Genomic DNA, 22,237 nt, shown 5'->3' with positions numbered 1-22,237 from the left:
ACAGAGATGCTTTCACTTTAGAAAACAGCTCATAGATTGCCTTAAAAGCCCTTTTTCAGCCACTTGATCAATTTTGTTGCTCCTCTTACAAATGCGCTTCTGAACTCACCTAACACATCATTTAGCATGCAGTCACACAAATCTAGCTCGAATAATTCACTAGTCCCTCTTTGCTGGAGCTACGCCTGCGAAATCTGAAATCCCTCCGGCTTTATCAAAAGATGCCAAATGTTGTGTTACTGGCTGAAGCAGTCGCTGCTGGCATCCGAGGAGCCCAGGTCCCAGTGCTTGGGTTTATTTATTTTTTGTTGGCAGTGTCCTTACAATAATAGGATACTGTCTTTGTGTGCCGTTTGCACGGTTGCAGCAAATGTGGCTAAGACGGCCATCTGTTATCTTCCTTCTTTCCATGCTCACATAGACCTCAGTTTATGAATCTGTTCTCATTTACATGTTTTAATACTTTTATTTAATTTTTTTCAAATAAATCGATGTACTGAAGTGTGAAATATGAATACTACTCATCCGCACATCTGTTCTGCTAAAATCTTGTTTCTCAATAATAATAATTGTTACATTTACAAGTAAAATCATCATGGCAAACAGAACATTACAGATGACAGGCTGCTATTTTCTTTGTACAGACTCATTAGCAGCTCTTTGAGTTCTTTCTATGGATGTCTCTTCAATTACAGAACAGTCTTTTATTCGAATCTTAAGCTACGCCCATCAGGGTTTAGGAGTGTTGTAGTTATGCATTTCAAGGATTCGCCTTCACCACATTGTGCGACTTCCATTGAAATGACTGTAGGCATGTTTGAGACTCTTATTTTGAAATAAGAAAGGAAGTGGTCTTTCAGTTGCCCTGTTGTGTTGACAGAGATTGCTCTTCAGGCCAGCCAAAAACTGCAGTGGCCCAGAAGGGTCAACATGATGCAAAAGCCACGATGGCTTCATGCTAAAACAGAAGTTATGATATATATATATATATATATATATATATATATATATATATATATATATATATATATATATATATATATATATATATATATATATATATAGGAGGCAGAGGACTAGTGAGTGTGAGAGCCACTGTCCAGGATGAAACATCCAAGATCCATAAATACATCAAGGACAAAGCCTCAACGGACGATGTGCTCAGCGAATGTCTCAGGCAATGGGGAACAGAGGACGAGGTGCTGGAGGAACCATCATGGGAAGACAAGCCCCTACATGGGATGTACCACCGACAAATAACTGAAGTGGCTGATATCAGGAAATCCTACCAATGGCTGGAAAAAGCTGGACTCAAGGACAGCACAGAGGCCCTCATCCTGGCCGCCCAGGAACAGGCCCTAAACACCAGAGCAATAGAGGCTCAGATCTACCACACCAGACAAGACCCAAGTTGTAGGTTGTGCAAGGAGGCCTCTGAGACAGTCCAGCACATAACAGCAGGGTGCAAGATGCTGGTAGGGAAAGCGTACATGGAACGACATAACCAAGTGGCGGGCATAGTGTACAGAAACATCTGTGCAGAATATGGACTGGAAGCCCCGAGGTCAAAGTGGGGAACACCCCCAAAGGTGGTGGAGAATGACCGAGCTAAGATCCTGTGGGACTTCCAATATAATATATATATATATATATATATATATATATATATATATATATATATATATATATATATATATATATATATATATATATATATATATATAGCTGTGGTGTCTAAATTTCCTCAAATTTCCTCAAAACGTATTGCTGAAATTTGCTGAGTTATTCTTTAGAACCAAAAATCATCTCATTCCATGAGTCTGATATATTGTTACACCCCTACTACTGTGTTAGACATAATGTCTTTAATATTTCTTTAGCATCAGAATATAAATAGTAGAACATTTTGAAAACATAAATTAAATGTCCTAAAATAAATGAAGCATCATTTTTTTTTTCAATATTTTCGTCAGTAAAAGATATCTCCAGCTATAATTAAATGTAGCACATACCAATCAAACTTACTTTACGCTCCAGTGACTGTGTAATTATACTCTTCTATTTTCTCTCTGAATAAATTGATTAGGTTTCAGAGACTTTGCGTCAAAATTCATTAAAACTTTGTCTAAAACACACAACACATTTTCAATTTGCTACATATTTCCTTGTAATACCATAAAAGTATAAAAGTGAAGTAGAGACCTGGAGGAGGCAAATAATCATTTACTAAACTATCACCCACAATCTGCTTTCCCAATTGGAATGAAAGTAAAACATCTAAGTTTCAAGTATAAAAAAAATGTAAACTGCAGCATAGACATTAGCTACAAGATGGCTGGAAAGTGTCTTCTATGTCTCCATCTGTATCTTCTGTAGACATGTGACAGTAAATAGACCAAATTTACAGTTTATAGTGCCTTTCTAGTCACTCAAAGCACTTTACAGCAGAGCCACGTTGACCCCGCTGTGTTCCCAGATGCACGCACATTCATACACCGATACACAGATCAATAGGCAACTTGTGGTAAAGTGCGTTGCCGAGGGGCATGTTGACATGTGGCAGGAGGAAGGTGGAAATAAACCCACACGTTTCAGATTGCAAGACATCAATTCTACCACTCTACCAATTTAAGAGGCTTTAAATGTTATGGAGACATACCTACAGTACAAAAGATGGATAAATACATTGTTTAAAAACATATATATTACACTTATGCTCCACCTCTTGCAGTGTCTGCCCCACATCAAAAACTAGCTACGTTTCCATTGGCCGTATAACTACGCAAATTGGATTGGCTTCCTGGAGGCGAGGTTTCAGAAAGAGCAGGTGTTTTTAAAGCGTCAGAGGCCCAATATGAAGGCGTTAAATTACAATATCAAATTTCTTTTAAGTCATATGCTGTGAAATATACAGCATTTTTATAACAACTGAAGGTAACGTAGTTATGTGGTTGTGTTATACAATGACACTATGTGGCTGGAAAACACATAATTCTTCCCCTTTAAGTTTTCACTTTTCATTAGTTTTTCCTTTTGGATGAAGTGACCTAAAACTCCTTGTTAGGTTCAGACAGAGTGCCATGGATTGTTTTACCGTGTTTGTAAGAACTAATACACGTTCTCTGGGTGATTTAAGTTTGAAGCTTAATGAGCTGTGGAAGCTTTTGAACCTTTTTGGGTTTTTTTTTTTTTTTTTTTTCTACTGCCATCATCATTCCAGTTAATGTAAGTTGCCTCAACCTCTGGTCCTGGACGTTGCGAGGCATTGCGTCCGATTGGCTGCGGCTGCTAGTTAGCTTGCAGCACACTCCATGAGGAAAGGCCAGAATGTTTTTGCCATCTCCGTTTTTGCACTCAGCACCAGCAAAGATGTTTGGAGCTGCTTTCTGCCCGCTGGACTCAACATGGCTCATTTGTCAAGGACTTTTACACACATTCACACACACGCACACAAACACACACATGCATGCACAATCTGGTAATGGAGGCCGCAGTATCAGTGCATACACACATAGTTCAGGGTCTGTAGTAAACAGACTTTACACACACTCCTTCTAGTGCTTTGCTCTTCTTGCTGGTCGTCTTTTCTAAACTGTCTCTTTTCTCGTCAGGACCCTAAAGCAGCTAACTAGCTCACCGGTCTCTGGTTCTGTTGGTTTAGGTGTTAAAGGCCAAAACATTCCTGAACAATCTCAGTTAAACATGATTGTTTCCTTTCTTCTGCTAACACTTTCTCATGTTCTGTGTTGTGCAGCATTGCCTTTTTGTAGCTCCTCATCAAAGTACCAGGAGAAAAAAATTGTGTGGTCAGGAAGCCATGACAGTTGAGTCACATTTATAACTGCACAGGTTTTAAAATACATCAACACAATATATATATTTTTTAAATTCTAGCAAATATCAATCACCAGTTCCTTTAAGTCTTCATTTACTCACCCTGGCCGCTTTAATAGGTACACATGGGTTGCCCCGCTTTTGTCTGCAGGTCTGCTTTAATGTCTCTAAATTGTGCCCCCCCAAAAAAAGAAATATAAAATATGTGTATTTATATATTCCACACATTACACCATCACTGTCAGCCTGCAGCATTCTTCCACATGCTTTCATTTTTTTTTCCCACTCCAAATTCTGAGTCTAAAGGTCGCAGCTTGAATTGACTCATCAAACCAGACGCTTTGTGTTTCTTTGTTGTTGTTTTTTTTTCCCTATTTGTTGTTGCTATATTTTGGTGTGAGCGGATTTCCCTGTTACTTCCCTGTGCGATTTTACACAGCCTAACTGAGACTACATTCACTGTAATGTATCTCATTGTAGAGCAATCACCTCACGCTGGCCCTGGCGTAAACCGTGAAGAAGAATACAACAGGAAGTAGTCGAAGGATGACGGTGTGGCATGTTTTTTAACAACTCACCGCGTGAACAAACACATTCACGTGTGATTTTAACTGCGTTTCTTATTTAACGGAAACATCTCAATTGAGAGTTTGTCTTTGTCTGACATTAGCGGAATTTAGACGACGTTTTGTGCACATTTGTCGTGGAAACACATGAGAAATGACAATGTGGTGGTCATTGGGACAAGCAGCACACTGAAGTTTGATTGATTTTATATATAGCTATTCAGATATCAAATAATTATCAACACTTCAGACTACAAAAATTTATACTGCCTGACTGACCGATTATATTCATTCCTCTCCTACACATCAAATTAAACTGAACAGAATTACAATCTTTATTTCACGAGGTTAGTTCCTCTGAGGTCAGAGGGCAGCAACTAAATACATCACAATAAGTCCCAAATGAATAACAGTGGTACTGTTTCTTCCATTTAAAACCTTTGCACATAGATTGGGTGGAAAGTGGCCGTTTTGTTGCATCTTTGGATTTAATCAAACTATCAGGAAGCTGAACCTAAAGTTGAAGTCTCTGATGACGCTTCAGAGGTCAGAGTTCTGGGCCTGATAGTGGAGACATGGGATTGGCGTTGAGTTCAGAATCTAATCAGGATGGAGATTACCTCCAGTGACAACAAGCCTCATCTTTCCAGTGTGGGACACACACCATCACCTTCAACCACAAGCCGTTTGGCACTAGAGAACACATAGCAAGTTTTTCAAACTGAGCGACTAACTAGTTGTTTTTTTTCCTTCTTACCGGTTTAAAAGAATTCGTCTAAAAGTCGAGAGCATTCCTTTATGCTTTGAGCAGACGATGAAAATTTAAACAGTCGTCATAATGTTTGCTAACTGCTTTATTTTCAGCTGCTTATTGAACATTGACTGTCTGTATGAATCATTTAGAGATGAGGAAGGCATCCATTTTTCATAGGAAACCTTTTCTGGATCGTTGCTTAAGGGTTCTTCTGCATACACTTAACGATGTCGATACATTTACATATGAAAAATGAATGGTAAATATGAACAATGTCGTTGTTGATGCTTCTCATGCTTTTCCCACATGCAGGACTTCTTGGGCCAGGCTTTCTGTACGTTGGGTGAAATAGTCGGCTCCCTGGGAAGTCGCCTGGAAAAACCACTGATGTAAGTAGCATCAAGCAAGCAATAATATCCAAAATGATTTATGCTACCTTAAATATAGATATAGATACATAGATCAATATATATCATAATTGAGCATACTTTACAATTTCTATTCTATTGGGTGTGAGTTAGAACTCGGCGATGTGGCTTAAAATTACAATCAGATTTTTTTTCATACTAGATTTCCAATTTTAATAGATTTAGTTGGGTTTTTTTTGCTTTCTTTTCAAAGAAAAGAAATTACAAATGAGAGAAAATATCTTAGAAAAAGTGGTTTTCCTTTTAGTCATCCCTTCTGTGAGTTGTACGATGGAGACCAAGGCTGTATTATGAAAATGATATAGAATGAAGACTCAATTTTGCCTGAAGAAATGTCTTAAAGTTAAAAGAAAAAAGTTGGTTTAATGAGATTCGACGCTACCAGCTCTTTTGTGCTGACATCACTCTGAAATATGGAAACAGATTTTCCAAAAGTTTAATCTTCAAAACCCCCAAAATTTGATTAATTGATAAAAATGGTTATGAATTGAAAACCAGCAGGAGATTTGTTTTTTTATGACGAATTAGACACAAAGACAGTCGGGCATGAAACAGCCAAAATGAGATGAATAGAAAAACAACAGACTGTGAAAATCTTTAGACGGCTAACTGCCTGTTGTTTAAAGAAACACTTCCCAAAGTGGAGTTAGCCGTGAGGATCTCGGCTGAAGCCTCCAAAAGGTTATCAGAGATGTCTTTGAAATGTCTGATTTCCTTCCTGATTGCTGATTAACAAAGTTCTTATTAGCCCTTTAAGACAGATTTCACACTGACTGCTCAGTGTGAGACGAGCAGGCGCTCGGTGAATGACTAATGTTCAGAAAACCTCTGCTGTCTCACATGCCACAGTAGAGTGAGTCTAAAATCAGCTGTGTGTCTCTCCCACCTGAGACTGACACAGATTGACATCGTGACACTTTGTTGACTCCAGCTACTACAGCAAAACAAACAAAACAAGAAGGAAATGTAGGCGTAAACTACTCAAAAGTCTAAAATATTTAACAGTCTGCTTTGGAAATGTTTCATGGGTAAAGAAAAAAAGAAAACCCCTCCATCCTATTAGGTAGACCTCCAAAATTCACACAATGCATTTAGTTAATTAGAATAAAGAAATAAAAAGTGCCCTTCTGAAAAATATATATTATTATTTTTTAGTATATATACTTTTTGTAATTTTGGATTAAAATTATACATAAATGGCAACTTCTTACATATCAAAATCAAAACTCCTTTTATTAAAGTGTCGAAGGTTCTGTAAATGTACTTGGAGAAACTGTGGGTCACATGACACACAGCACGTTGTGTCATCAAGCCATATGCTTTGTTGGTGGTCAGATGTCACATTTCATATGTTTTCCACTTTTCAGTGTTTCCCTCTATTCAACACGACCCTTGTTATCTTAATTATCATCACAAGAAAGAAGAACTTTCTTCTTCTTTTTTGAAGAAGAAGAAAGTTACATACATAAAACACACATTTTATGTATATTAACACATACATAAATGTATGTATTAATATACATTTTATAAATATACATTTATAAAATGTATATTAACACATTTTATAAATGTGTTAATACGCCTCAGTTTGTCCTTATCAATAATCACAACATTACACTCAACTGCTCGTTTCTATTTTTGGATTCAAATTAACATCAGTATTGATGTTTTTATCCTGCTATTGTAATTCTGACATTTTCGTTCTGATTTACAATCAGAAATCATTTCAGTTTATAACATTCAGTTTGTTGATTTAAGGAACTATTTTACTAAACTTTTAGCCTTCTTACCATAACGTCTTTGGTGACTTTCTAAACTCTTAAGAGTTTCATCTGTTGTCCTTTCAACATTTTGGCAAAGTTGATTGAAAACGTAGTCAAGGTATGATTACTCAATGTGAATAGGATATTATTTTCTTAATTGTGAAGAAGTTATTCTCAAGTATTGACTTTAGAAACTCTTTTTTTTTGGTCAGTATACTCCCCGAGTGTCCATATCAATGCTGCACTAAACATAGCAATCAACATAAAAAATCTGATTAAAAAGTGGACCTTTCACACTTGAGTTGGATGAATCCTGAGTTGATTCATCAAAGTATCTAAGGGTTTATTACACAGCTTTCTCAAATAGATGTCAGGGAATGATAAAAGTTTGATTTTTCAAACGTTTTGATGCCTGAATTTATTGGAACGACTCCGTTCTTGGACAATCTTCAAAATGGGAAAGACAACAGAACTGTAAATGCAGAGGATAAACTGCCCAACTGCTTAGTGTCTGAAAAGAGAATACTGAAGATCTAAAACTTCATTTTCTAAAGTCTGGTAAATGATGTACATGTCATGTATTCTTATTGACAAAGTTGAAATACAAGCGTGCATAAGCAAGTTTTAGTTCATACTTTCTAATTGTGTTCTTCCTGAGGTTGAACGCAACCAATCATCTATCAGTAGCTGCGTTCAAACTTTGTCTGTATTCCGCTAATGTCAAAAAAAAAACACAACCTCACAATTGTGCTGTTTCCATTCAATAAGAAAAGCACTTAAAATCACACTTGGAAAAAGTTTGTTCGGACGATAAGTCATTAAAAAACATGCTGTGTCTTCCACTTCCTGTCATCTTCTTTGTGGTTTCCACCAGTAGTAACAGCCGATTGTCGATCATGTGACTCGTGTGATACGAAGAAAGTGTTTCCTTTGCAGTTTTACGAAATAAATACATTTCAATGCAGTGAAAAATAAAGCACCTCATTCTAGTGCCAAGATGTTTTAGCGAAAAACTTTTTTTTTTTAATTGGCGTGTTTCCAGTAAGCAAATTCATTTTCAAACTATCAAATTTTGAAATTCTATGGTCAGTGGAAATGCAGCCAGTGTCCTCCAGCGCCTTTCTTCGCTGGTTGGTGTCCACTATGTCAGCTTATGTGACGGAACAAGTGATTCAAGTCATCTTCATCCATTACTATTACATGCCCCTGTTTGTGTGTGTGTGTGTGTGCGTGTGTGTGTGTGTGTGTGTGTGTGTGTGTGTGTGTTGGAGGCTGAATCAATGAGTGCTTGCCACTGAATGGGCTTGCTGAAGAATGATGCAGAAGGAATGTGATGTAAGAATGTGTTTCCATTTCAGAGTTATGTAACCTCTGCCTGCAGTCATTCACTGTATTTCTGATCTGTGTGTCTTCCTGCGGTGCTCAGTCTGAACACATGTATATGTTCTATTTTTAGCCTTTTTTCGTTAAGATATTTTTAGATCATCTCTTATTATTACGAATGCCTGATTGTCCGCACAGGTCTGAGCTACCTATGTTTAGTTCCCCTCCGAGTGAAAAACATCATGCAGAAAGCAACAAACAAAACAGAGAAGGCAATAACCTTACGTCACATTTTTGTTCATAAAGTCATTTTCAGAGCATATTTCAACCAAGCAGCAACAAGAGAAGAATAAAGAAAGTTTTGTATTAGAAACTTCATTTTCTTAGTGGCCCATGCTGGAGTTTTTGTATAGTTTTAAGCGTTTTACTGGCTCTAGTAACATTTATTTAATAGTGGTGAGACAGTAAAGTAGGTTGTGAGAGGAAGAGGGAAGACGTGGCAAAGGTCAACAGGTCAGGATTCGGTTGCTTCAGCAACCATGTGAGTTACACGCTCTACCTCTGCGCCACTGCACTGCCTCAGATTTTTAACGATATAGATAATGAGAGAAGGGTAAGTTTGGCTGGACTTAAACAAATGATGGATGAAGCTAATTATAAACAAAAGAAACAATGCTTCTGTCTTACTTGTAGACTTCCTTTGCAAAGATTCATATTCAAAAAGAGTAGGCTGCACTTTTTCACATTTTGTTCTCTCAGATCTTTTATCCCCCCACCAGAATTACAAAAGGCAAAGAGAGCGACTCTGTTCCTAATGGAACGTAATTGGCTCTAAATGTGACAGCACATGCATCCTGTGAGGAAATCAGTAAGTTATCGGCTTCTCTGTTTCCAGAATAGTGAAGCATCGTAGTGTTTAAAAATAGGTCTGGACTAAGACACAGAAGGGTGACATTCGCTTTCCACGCCGATACGCGTCCGCATTATGAGCACCTAAGAGCTTCCCCAATCTAAAAACCCATTTCGGTGATACTTGGGGGACCGTATGCTGGTGCTTTCAGGCCCACTCTGTGTTCAGGCGCCGGCTTCTCGTTCAGCTCTCCATCTTTCCAGGGACTTAACTCCTGTCTCCCTCTGCCTTCCCCACTCGGTCCGTCCTCTTCTGTTAGCTCTTCGGCCCGTTTTTTTTTTTTCATCCACCCACTTACCGAACAATTTCTCCATGTTGTGCAGCAAATTAATTTCAATGACTCCTTTCCCGTTCATCAAAGGGAGTGTGGTTGTTGAGTCTCAGGTGACTGTGTGATTGAGGGGAATCGGAGGGGGGCTTTCAAAGCTTTGCTCCAATTTTCCTGCAATTTCTCTGTTTTATTGTTTTCTTTCCGAGTCATTATTTGTCAGATCTCAGCCAAATGAAATGATCTCTCTCCTTCCTCATTTAGTTTGTGGCAAACATCTGGTCTAGATTTAGTGGTCAGCCTCCCGTGTCTTAGTTTGCCTTTCCTGTCACTGTTACTGCTATATAAAAAACCTCATTTAAAATAAATAACACTTAGCCTGGTGGAGGGGCAAGTAAAGCCTGGTGGCCCACCAGTCTTATAATCCTCTGGGGGGAGACGGTGGATTAAATAAAAGTAGAGAAGTTCCAGGTTCCTTCTTCAGAGGTCTCTGTCGATTTATGTAGGATCTTAAGATTATGATTATATTTGCTGTTCAGCTAATTTCTCATTTATCTGTTAGATCTTGAGTAAGGTCTGAACAAAACTATCGTGCGTGGGAGACAGAACCTACTCAAAAAAACAAACAAACATTTGTTTCAACTTGGTATCATAGCAACAAAACACGTGCAGCGAAGTCAGAAGTGCTGCATGCACACAAACCATTGACCAGTTGTATGGAAATAGAATCAATACGCCCACAGCGACTTGCTGTTTCCAATTAACATGGGAACGCTGCTTAATGTTGAAAAGAAAGGAAGTAGTTGCAGGAGAAAGCTAAAGATTATTTGAACAAAAGTATTGAGACTGTCATTATGTTCTTCACTGTACTAAAATTTTAAATCTTAACACCAAGTAACTTTGTTCTATTTAATAAGTAAGCAATTCAGCACTGAATTAGGATAAAAACATGTTGTTTTCCTCTGTGGCACATAAGAACCTCAGATTTAGTTGAACAATAACAGCTGCTCTGTTCAGTTTCAGCATTTCAAGCAATTTTGCCTCATATTTTCTCTGGCGATCCATTAGTGTAGGCACTGTTGGTTGCTACGGGTTTTGACGAGTTAAGGTTGACCGTTGTCAACCTGAGTGTTCAAAATAAACATAAAACCGTTTCAAGAATCAAAGCTTCTTGAGCTTCCAACATTTGAAATGTTAAACGTGTATAACATATGCCATAGATATTTTTTCAAAGTTCTTTTTCAGAACCTTTGAGTATTAATTATTGCATAGGTTCAGTTCAGCTGTGCCTGTTCTTCAGTCTTTGATAATATTGAGGAGATGGTTTCTCAATATGAACGTCTTTTGTTGTGTTTGAAGGTGTCGGTTTGTGTGATGTTTGTGTTTTTGTTTGACATTCAAACCACATATATCGTTATGATGTTCGTTTCTAGTTGATGTAGTGGTTGTTATTTTTTTCAGCATTTGTGTGAACAACCACTGGTGATCTATTGGGTTGAGGTCAGGTTCTCTCTGTCTGAAGTAGTGATGCACAATATATCGACATTAACATCGGTATCGGCCGATGTTGGTCATTTTTTAACATCGGTTCAATAAGTGAGTCGATATCAGTGTCTGATGTTTATTTGCATCGTCTTGCTGTTTTGGGTTTTCAGGGGAGGAGAGGGTTTGGTCATGTGGTATTTGTGTATTTGTGTGGTCATGTGACAGTGTCTGCGTTTTCTTTACAAATGTGTGCAAACTTTGTCAATATTCCAATAATACAATTTTGCAGCTGCGATGATTCCGTTAAAGAAGAAACACAATTGAAATCACACGTGAATAAGTTTGTTCACGTGATACGTTATTAAAAAACATGCTGCGCCATCATCCTCCAACTACTTCCTGTTGTCTTCTTCCTCGTGGTTTTCACCATTGACTCGTTTTCTAATGTCCAGTGGGAAAACTTGTTTTCTGCCAATACAGAAAAGCAGACATGAGACAACAGTGAATAAAAGGGGAAAAAAGACTTGGGGGCTTTCTAAACCCATGATTACCAGCGGGTGCCTGACCTCCTGGGTCATGGAGTAGAAACGGTGCATTGAACTGCATCGCTACCCGGTGACCTTCTGAGCCCGCTGAAAACACAGCACAATGATGGCCACTGAAATACAGCATCAGGCTCATTTTAATTTAGCCTACATCGGTCTCTTTAAAATGTCTTCAAGGCGTCGGCCAGCTTGACTAATTGCCAAATTATTTCAGCAAAAAGTGCATCGCAGACAGGTTGAATAGTGTAAAGACGAGCATGTGAAAGACTCCATGGGCAATTACCTCGGCAAACAGCTCATTAATTCAAGCATGTCAGCTTAGCATGGCAAATAACTTAAGACTCATCATTTTAAACCGTAATGTAAATCCTGTTTCTGAGTGTAATCTAACGTTATCTGCAGCGATTTTCAAAAGTATTCCAGCCCTCAGGCTCTTAGTGTGTCAAATGGCTGATGTACCAGACAAACTGTTTTGGTTTTATCTGGTATCTGCGGCTCCTATACATTTACTTGTTCCCCGTCGAGGCTTGTTTAAAACTAGACTTATTATGACTTTCTATGAACAATTGAATTTAATTATTTATTTTCCCTTTGGGATCAATAAAGTGTTTTTGAATTTGAATTGGCATTTTCTCTACTCGTCTCTAAGCAACAGCAAAAAAAAAAAAGTAATGAAGAGTGTGTGTCTCTCTTCTCCACAGAGATTCTCAGCCATGTTGTCTCAGGTTTGAAGTTTTGCTGAACTTTCCATTTCTGGATGACGATCTCAGGTGTTGATTCCCGGGAATGTTGCTGTAAACTTGTCCTTTGTCTCTATGATGCTCTTTGTTCACTAATGTTCTTTAACAAACCCCAGACGCCTTCACAAAACTGCAGGTCATCATATTACAAACATTCTTTACTAATTAGGTGACCTATCAAAGCAGTGAATTTTAATTAGACGTAACAAGGTAAAAGTTCTGAATACCAACGCACGCCGCAGTTTTTATTGGTAAAACTATTTTTAAAGGGTGTAATCTTCCTTCCATTTAATAAGAAATAATACAAGACATCAGAGCGCATATTATAATTTATTGAATATGTCTGTATAAATATGGTGCTGAAGGTTGTATGTCATATCTCGAAAACGTCGGATCCCATTCATTTCTTGTTGCTGGTCATGATTGGCTGCTGATAGTGATGTCGTCATGAATGGGCTTTAATGGTATCGTATCATTTATCGCGATACATTTCTTATGATAAAAATATTGGTTTATTGTCAATAAATTTCAAATTGATCATGTTTTTTTAAAAAAAAGAAAAAAGCTGTCCATATTGTCGAGGTTGTTAGTTTTACTATTCTCTCCACTGTCTGTCCAATTGTAATAAATATACATTTGAAAATATGATTAAGTGGCGTTACTGTGTGCACCTTAGTGATACAAATCACACTTCTTTATGACTGGTGTCCGGGAGAAGAATCTTTAGGAGCAGTATTTGTGTTTGCGGGGCTATTATTGTGCATCATGCAGTAACAGCCGTACAGTTATCACATTATATTTTTATTTTTTTATTTTTTTTCTGTTTTCTCCAGTGGAATTCCAGGAAAGAAATGTGGCACCATCATCATTAGAGCAGAGGAGCTGAGCAACTGCCGGGTAAGAGTCAGACTTTAAGCCGCTGTCGTCTCCCGTCCCCCGCCCGCCCTCGCTCTCATCTCTCTCTCAGCCGGCCTGTTCTTTTCTCTTCTAAACCAAAAAGTCTTAATTGGCTTACAGTGAGATGCTGTCAGGACTATCAAACAATTTTCACAAACAACTTCTTATGGATTTGGCTTCTGCTGGGGATGAATCTGAATACTTTGGATCAGGTTGTGGATGAGTTGTTACCAGGTCAACGGTTTCACAGCAGTCGTCTATAAAGAAAATGAGTTTGAAACGTAAACAACATCGGGTAAAATCTTCTCTCTCTACAGAAGAAACTGGTTCATCGAGCCAAGTTAAAGAGCCTGTTTCACAGAGTGGGATTGGAACAGAAGGAATCTAACCTATAAATTATGTCTCATCACACTTTAAATGTGAAAAATGTCATTCTTGCAAAGGACTGGAATGTAATTTTGGTTGGTTATTGGGCTTGTGTTAACCAGATAATTTTTTTTTATTGTTGACCATTTAAAAAAAAAAAAAAGAGTTAATAGAGAAGATGGCTGCCCAAAGGTAGAATTTCAAAAAGTTTCTTAAAGAGACAGAGGCCCAATTTCATGCCATTAAATTGCAAAGCCAATTTTCTTTTAAGTCATATTTGATATTTATAGCATCTTCATAACAACTGAAGGTAACATAGTAACCTAATTGTGAAATAAAATGGTACTGTGTGCCTGGAAAGTCCATAATACTTCCCCTTTAAAACAGTGAATCTGGCATTTCACACTCCTGACCACTAGGTGCAAACATGCAGACATTTTCAAGTTTACTTTACAGAGTCCCGGTAACTAAACCAGTCAAAAAAAAAAAAAAGATTCCCATCAGAGCATCTGAGCATCTGAGCATCGTTTCGTACTCAATGTATCTCGCTATCCGGGAGGTGTTATGAATTATACTGGTGTAGAAGAAGTGCAAGCTATAAGGGATTCCACTAGCTGAAGCCCTGTCCTCTCATTCAGAGAGTCTTGCCAACTTTTGATCACTTCAGTTGGAAAAATGTTCCCTGATTTCAAAACTTTTGCCAAAGTGGTGCTTGTGATCCCGGGTTTCCATTGTGGCAGCAGAACGCAAATTGAACCTCCAGATCAACATCAAAACTTCCATGAGAAGACATCTGTCGGAGACAAAAGTTCAAAACCTCATGACAACTTTAGACATTTGATTGCACACAAGCAGGTGAGGAATTCAGGTCCATGCAGACCAGGTGGAAGTTGGGCGTGCTGTGCGTTCAGGCCACAGCAGGCCAATCATTCCTAATTTAAGTGCAATCGATGAATTTCATTGTTTCTATGCAAATACTACCACAGTCTGTTGTTTTTATCACTTTGGGGAAAAAGTTTCATGTATTCATCTGTTTGACATGTGATGGCATGATGTGGGTTTTCTGTGAAGCTTGTTCAGACTGAATGTTACTTAAAAAAATGACAGACTATCAACTACGTCATCATTTTAGAAATGGGCAGGTTAAAGTACATTGTGGTGGGAATATTTGGCCACGTAGGACAATGGACAAAGTCTCTCTTGGCCTCTGGTTGCCATGACGCTTGCTGGTGTCTAACTGCAGTAGATGCCCACCGATGAGATTAAAAGTCAGAAAAGAGGTGAAAGTTTTTAACGAACAGAGGAATGAAGAGAAATGCAATGTTTGATAATAATATTTCCATCACATGGTTTTGTAATATTGGAGTGAAGCCAAACTCAGTGGACAAGATGACAAGCCATCTGCTTTGGCAGGTTGTCAACACATCCCAATGATCTAATGTCACCATGTGCTCTATTTTGTGTTTCGGGTCCCTCATTTAGTTCCCTTTGAAAATATTTACTTTTTAACCAGTGTCTGGATATTTTCATCTTTAGTTGTTCTCTGTAACGTGTTTCTATTTCTCCTGTTTAGGAGTCAGTGATGCTTCAGTTTTGTGGCAACAAGTTGGATAAGAAGGACTTCTTCGGCAAATCGGATCCTTTCCTCGTGTTTTACCGCAGCAACGAAGACGGGTCGTAAGTCCTTCAAGGCATTTTTTTTTCCTTTTTTTTGTTTTTCCTCGACTTGGTGAACTCAGAGATCCAGCCATCTCGATGTGACACATGTGAACAACAGAAAAACACAGCCGGCACGTAAAGATGACTTTAATGTACACGGAGGCCCGAGCGCGGCTGTTTTCATGCTCCAAAAGCTCCTATGCAGAGTGATTTGTCTCTGCGACGTTACGTAACGCTTGATGATGTATATGTGACATTCTTCCCCCTGATCCCCCCTTCTTTCATCACGAGGAGGCAGTAGATGAGGCGATAAAACAGGACAGAGTTGACAAGAAGAAAACAAAGAGGGGAGTGATGGATAAGATGGAATTAAGTGCAAAACTTTGTGCGGAGGTCTTTGTTTTTTCCTGCCCCGCAGATGCTTGTTATTCAAGTCGACTTGAGCGTCTCACACTTAACACGTTCTCTTTAGAGCAGCTGGGTTTGTACTGATGCGGCTTAAATGCCCCGCTGCAGGGTATAACAGCAGCACAGCGTGGTAACAAAGAGCCAGTCTAGATGCGACAAAAAAAAACAACAGTTATTGACAAAGAGCTGCATGCATTGCTGGGCTATTATTATGTTTTTCTTTTCTTTTTTTGTCAACTTAACACTTCTATATGTCTCACAGCTACACCATCTGCCACAAAACAGAAGTGGTGAAGAATACCCTGGACCCGGTGTGGCAGGCTTTTAAAATTCCCGTCAGGGCGCTGTGCAACGGAGACTATGACAGGTACAACGCAGCCCACAGCAGGAACCCCGCAAGCCCTCAGCAACTGTTTACAGATAATTGCAGCGTCTTTAGGATTCCGAATTTTAGAACTGCTGAAGTATTCAGGCGCGGTGGTGATACGTGGCGACAGAGAGAGATTAATTAGCTTATGAAATCTCAGGAAACGTGAGGAAAAGTCGGAAAGCACAACGACGGGGTTCCTAATGTACACGCGCTGCGGAAAAAAGCTAATCTGTTAGGAAACTTAAGGTGTGTTCCAATTCAAGTTAATATAGAGACATTCTTTAAAGGAAGATAAAGGAATAAAAGTGAAATAAAATTACATTGTATAATAAACTCTTCCTCAGACCAGCAGTGAGCTCTTTGAACTGATAATAAATCTTAAGTGTTGAATTTGTTTTCTACCTTTTCTTTCTCCCTGCAGGAGCATTAAGGTGGAGGTTTATGACTGGGACAGAGATGGAGGGTGAGGGTCTATTTTATTATGTTATGACCTACGTGTTATTACATTTTGGCATGCCATTATTTAATTAAATCCATCCGACATTATTGGCTCCATCGCACCAATAAAAACTGTGCTGAATACATCTACTTGAAGAAATACGAGGGGCTTACAGTCACAGATCACACAGCTTCTTGTTTTATAGAGAAAAAGAAACACGTGTTTAGTGTTAAAGGTGACTTTTTTTTTGCACTTTCAAATACATAGAGATGAATCTTAATTTCTGGAAAAATGACACCTTTTGTGTTCTTTAAAATATGTGGGTTTTTTTGTTTGTTTTTTTTTAATCCCAATGAACTTAATTGGTAGAAAATATGTAAGTTGAGCCATCCAGAGAAAGAGACATTAAACTAAATCCTTAACATTTCAGCTTTAAATTCTGCAGCATTCTTCGTCACTCAGTAGCTGCATTTCCATTAAATGCGCAATTTAACACTGAATTTGTTTGATGGAAACACGGCACGTTGCATCAAAACTCTTTCCATAAAAATGTTGGTGCTAGAATGAGATGGTTTTATTTTGCAAAAACTGCAATGGAAACACTTTATTCACATCACATGAGTCACATGGTCAACAGCCGGATGTTGCCACTGATTGAAACCACAAAGAAGAAGATGACAGGAAGTGGTAGGAGGACCACAGCGTGGCATATTTTTTTTAATGATTTGTTGCGTGAACAAACGTATTAATATGTGATTTTAATTGTATTTCTTATTTAATGGAAACAACACAATTGCAAAATTGTGTTTTGTTTTTTTTTTTGTTTTTTTTTGCTTGTTTCGACATTCTGGAATATTGACAAAGTTTTGCGCACATTTGTAATGGAAACACAGCGACTGATTCACTAAGCTGCAGACAGAAACATGGCTATGATGTCAGATGAAAGTCGATTTAGTCGTTTAGTTTCATTCTCAGAGGTTAACCTAACACTACAAAATAAACTGCAGACTTGGTTCAAAGCCAGGCAAAATGAGCAAAAACCTCCCAGCATCAAAACCTCCAGAAACTTCAAAGTGAATCCCAGGCTTCCTGGAGCTGAGAGGCAGTTGGTGCTTTAACTGGATCAAAAGGCGTTTTAAAAATATATTAGTTTAGAGCTGCACATTTATCAAACCACTTCTAATTTTTCCTTTTGACAGACATGTTGGTTTTCAGATTGAAATATCACATGTGGAAAAGAGTGTAATGATTTATTGCAGTCAATTTATTGAATGTTGTTGAAATTTGTCGTTTTATCAAAGGTGTGCAGACATTTTAGAGCCATAAAGCGATAAAGTCCACATTATTGGGTTGTGTTACTGACTCACCAACAACATTCAGATAATACTGAGAAGTTCTGTTTTTATAATAATGACTGGGGTTTTGTTCTCTCTGGAGTTTATATTCTAGAGTCTTTTTTTGCTCCAACATGAAGTTAACCAGTTTCTAATGTTCTAACAACGGTTCCCTTCAAAAGCATTTGGGTTTTTTCAGTTCTTTCTAAACGAAAAGCAGAACTGGCATGAGTTAGTTGTTGGTAAATGTGAGTTTTTAAAAAATTGGCATCTTTCCATTAAGCTAATGTATTATTTTTAGTTTCAATTTGCACAATTTTATGGTTAGTGGAAATGCAGCTGCTGTTGAACAGTGTTTGTTTTGCTTGGTGCATTTGCCAAAGACAAAAAAGATAAATCTTAAAACCGCTAAAATCAGACGCCACTCCACTTTTGTTCACATTTTGCGAGGAAGGAAGTTGCACTCGGTGTCTTCAAAGGTTTTATTGACGTTCTTGTCGTTCTTGGTACAGTGCCATCACAGGCGAGGGGTGTGAACAGATTTTTCAAAAGGGTTTGGTTTGTTTGACACAGCATAGTGTGTTGAAAAAGTAACAAATGTTACTTTTGTTACTGAAAAAGTAACAAATGTTGCAATTCTGTTCCAAAATCAAACCAAGTTTACCAAACTATCTGGTGTCAGAGTCATCTTGAGTTTTCTCCATCTTCTAATGATTCCCTTCCCTGCCTTGTGCAGATCTGATTTGTTCCTGTTGGTCTCCCCCGTGGTGGAGAAGTTAGAGTTTAATAAATTGAGTGTGTGGACAGACGTTTTCATACAAGTAATGAGTTCAAACTGGAGCAATTAATAGAGGTAATGAGGGAGGATAGGAGGACCTTAAAGACGGACTAACAGGGAGAGAGAACATTCCTGGATGGTTGGTGATCAAATATGTGTTTCATAAAATAAAATACAAATCATATTAAAAATCATACATCCTGAAATTTTTATTCAGATTGTGTCTTTTACAGCTGAGGTGAACCTACTCTAATAACTACAGGACTCTCCTTGTAAGAGGGGAAACCTTAAAAAATCTCCACCGTGTTTAAATATCTAAAAGAATACACTCCCATAATTACATTCAGAGCAATAAAATATTAATAAACTGGAGCTGCTGCAAACAAAGGTGGATCTTTACTGGTATTTATCTTACCGTCACACCGTGAGCAGGAGTGTAAAACAAGTAAAAAAAAGAAAGATAAATCTTACAAGCTCGCAGTTTGAGAAGTGAAAGAAAGGTTGGTATCTCATTGTCTCCATAACAACCATTTATTTTAAGACATATATAAATCTTCATAAGAGGTGCCAATAATTGTGTACTGTATTGTTTTCCTTCAAAGCAGAGATTTTTTTCAGACATAATTTTCTGCCTTTCTAGATACTTTTTACACAAAGTATCTGACTGGATGAGCTCCCAATAACACCTGACTCTAATTTTAAACACCTTTCATTATCTCCATGAAATTAAAAAAACTGTCAACTAGCCTCATGATGACAGAGGCCACACAGCTTATCACTGATACTTCTGATTACTTCTCTAATCTTTTTATGATCCTGTATCCTACGGAAGACGATTAGTGCCACTGAAAAAAAAAAGTATTCTGACTTTAATCTTTTTTTCCTCTGAATTTTGACTTTTTCTCAAAATGTTTACGTTTCCTCAGAATTCTAACTTTAATCCTCTGAGATCAAAAGTAAAAATATTGAGGGGAAAAAAATCATACTCTTTTTTTTTTTAGTGGCCCTACTCCTCTTCCGTGTGAACATTTTGAAGTTAGAGTGAAACATGACCATATTTTTGCTCTGTTTTTTTTTTTAACAGACATGACTTCATCGGCGAGTTCAGCACCAGCTACAGAGAAATGTGCAGAAGCCAGTCACAGTTCCATGTCTATGAGGTGCTATTCTTCACACACACACACACACACGCACACACACACACATACAGGCTTTTGTCATAGACATTGGAATTCATTCAGTCCCTCGATATGACCACACACTCAACCTAATTCCAATTAGAGACAAGGAAGAACTGGAAGGCACTTTATCTAACACTTTATCAAATAAAATAAAATAAAACACTTGCATGCACCAATAAGCCTGCTACATGTGCAATGATAAAAGCTCTGCACTCTGCAGTGACTTTCAGTGTTGGACTGAAAGTCACTTTTTCCAAATATTTCATGTGAACGCAAACAGACAAAGCCACAGCTGCAAACTTTTGTTTTCTTAGTTACTACAAAGATGAATTCCTCCCGCGTGATTGACAGCGACGGCTTCTGAATAACGATGCTGGTGGCCATTTCTGTCTTTGCTTTTTACAGAAAGAAACCTTCACTAACATGTGCATTGTGAATAGTTTCCGCAGTAGAGCCTCATAATGTCAGAGTATTTTTGACCCAAAAGGGCATATGAACATTTAACGCCTAAAAGCTGAGTTACAGCTCCACTCTGTACAGCTAGAGATATTGTAACCAATTACGATCGCTGGTTTTTGTAAAATTCTGACTTGCCTATAGTGATTTTTTTCATGTACTTGTTTTTCTGCTTTCTGCATCAACATGTTTTTTTTTTTTTTTTTAGGTAAAATAACACACAAAAAACAAACAAAAGCAGCCCAATTTTATGTCGCCGTTTCTCCCTGCATCACCAACATGATACAATCTATCATGTATCTGTATATATAAGCCCAACAACCACAACAAAATAAAATACAGCAAGGGCCAACAACATGCGTCTCTGTAAATGCAAACAAAGCTCTTGCTTTTCCTTTTCTGAAAATAAATAAATAAATCACCTCTGTTGGTTAATGTCACTTCCTCAAACAAAGAAATACAAAGTCCAAATGTATTGTGTAAGTTTTTGTGTAAGTGCATAAGATGAAACGCTCCATCTGACTCACTTTTGTTCGGTTTGCAAAAAATATATATCTGCTCCCTCACGGTGAGCAGGGTGAATTTATTCAGCACCTTTTTTTCCAGACTAAAAAAGGTTTAATTAGGGGTAGTTTAAAAAACAACTCACTCTAAAGTTTTGTTTTGCTTGTGCTGACAAGAAGAAATATAGGAGCAATTATTCACTAATTAGCAGTCTGAGCATAAAAGCTCAAGGAGCCCTGCTGACTTTAGCTTATTGTCTTTTTTCTTTGATTTTATCCTCTGAATAACATGGTTAAAGAAACAAGTTAGATGTATAAACATTTTTAAAAATATGCATAAAAATAATAGCTTTTTAAAGAGCAACATCTAAAGGAAATGTCAGATTTGTATATTTTCAATCCATTTTCTGTTAATTACACATTTTGAAAATAAAGAGGTGAAGTCCTCATGATGTTAAGGTTTGATTTTTGGTTTGATTTTGAGTAGTCTTTGTTTCTGTTTAATCGTTTTGTTTACTGGTCTCAGAAGGTGTGCGCCATTTTGACTGTTGTATCAGTCTTGCCTTCTGTACGATATCACCAACAGATCAGTGAAAATGTTCTAAACAATTAAAAAAGTTAGTGACTATAGAGAATATTATCAATTCCAGGTTGTGTAATAGTAGGCTGGTGGTCTCTGGAAAATACAATTTAATTACTGCCTAATTGTGTTGCCTCAGTACTTTTCTTATTGTCTTTCTTTTCTTAGTAGTAAACTAAAAGAAAATGCTCTGACAGGTAGTCTTTGGTTCTTCTCTCCATTAAGACTCAAATATCCCAACATACTTCATCAAACGTCCTTTATTGGTCGCCCTCTGGTTTATTGTTAAGGTTTTGTTTGGTTTTAATACTGTATTTTTTTTATTTAATCTTTAAATGTATATGTTGTTAAATTAAACCCGTCTTGCTAGCTTTAGAAAGCTAGCTTTATCGCTAGTTTTCTATCTAGCGATAAAGCTAGATAGCCAGCTGGCTAGCTGGCTAGCTGGTGGTCACATTTTACAGTTCATGATCTGTTTTTGTGGTATAGACACACTCCTTTCTCTTTTACTGTAGGCTGGATCATATATCACTAAAACTGGTCCAGTAGATGGATGACCTTTGATAATGTGTCCATTTGTTCAGAATTACGTGAACAAAATGCTCTGACTTTTATGTACATATTGTCAAGATCCGTGTTTTTGTGTGTTT

The 22,237-nt window shown here is 37.7% G+C and overlaps 1 protein-coding gene across 1 annotated transcript in view; it reads left to right on the top strand.

The window, feature by feature from the left end:
- The window catches only part of LOC106920738 (copine-8-like), a 91,083-nt gene that overhangs the window by 40,746 nt on the left and 28,100 nt on the right, over positions 1–22,237 (top strand). Inside the window, exons 6-11 of the mRNA XM_088006566.1 lie at positions 5,467–5,543; positions 13,450–13,513; positions 15,453–15,556; positions 16,209–16,313; positions 16,738–16,779; positions 19,952–20,027. Coding sequence (XP_087862692.1) covers positions 5,467–5,543; positions 13,450–13,513; positions 15,453–15,556; positions 16,209–16,313; positions 16,738–16,779; positions 19,952–20,027 — 468 coding nt within the window. The remainder of the gene's footprint in view (positions 1–5,466; positions 5,544–13,449; positions 13,514–15,452; positions 15,557–16,208; positions 16,314–16,737; positions 16,780–19,951; positions 20,028–22,237) is intronic.

Source organism: Poecilia mexicana, unplaced genomic scaffold (assembly GCF_051168715.1).
Source record: "Poecilia mexicana isolate PSO_F unplaced genomic scaffold, ASM5116871v1 scaffold_6, whole genome shotgun sequence".
Classification (NCBI taxonomy): Eukaryota; Metazoa; Chordata; class Actinopteri; order Cyprinodontiformes; family Poeciliidae; genus Poecilia; species Poecilia mexicana.
Note: the sequence above shows the minus strand (reverse complement) of the source record. Positions and strands in the feature narration are given on the sequence as shown.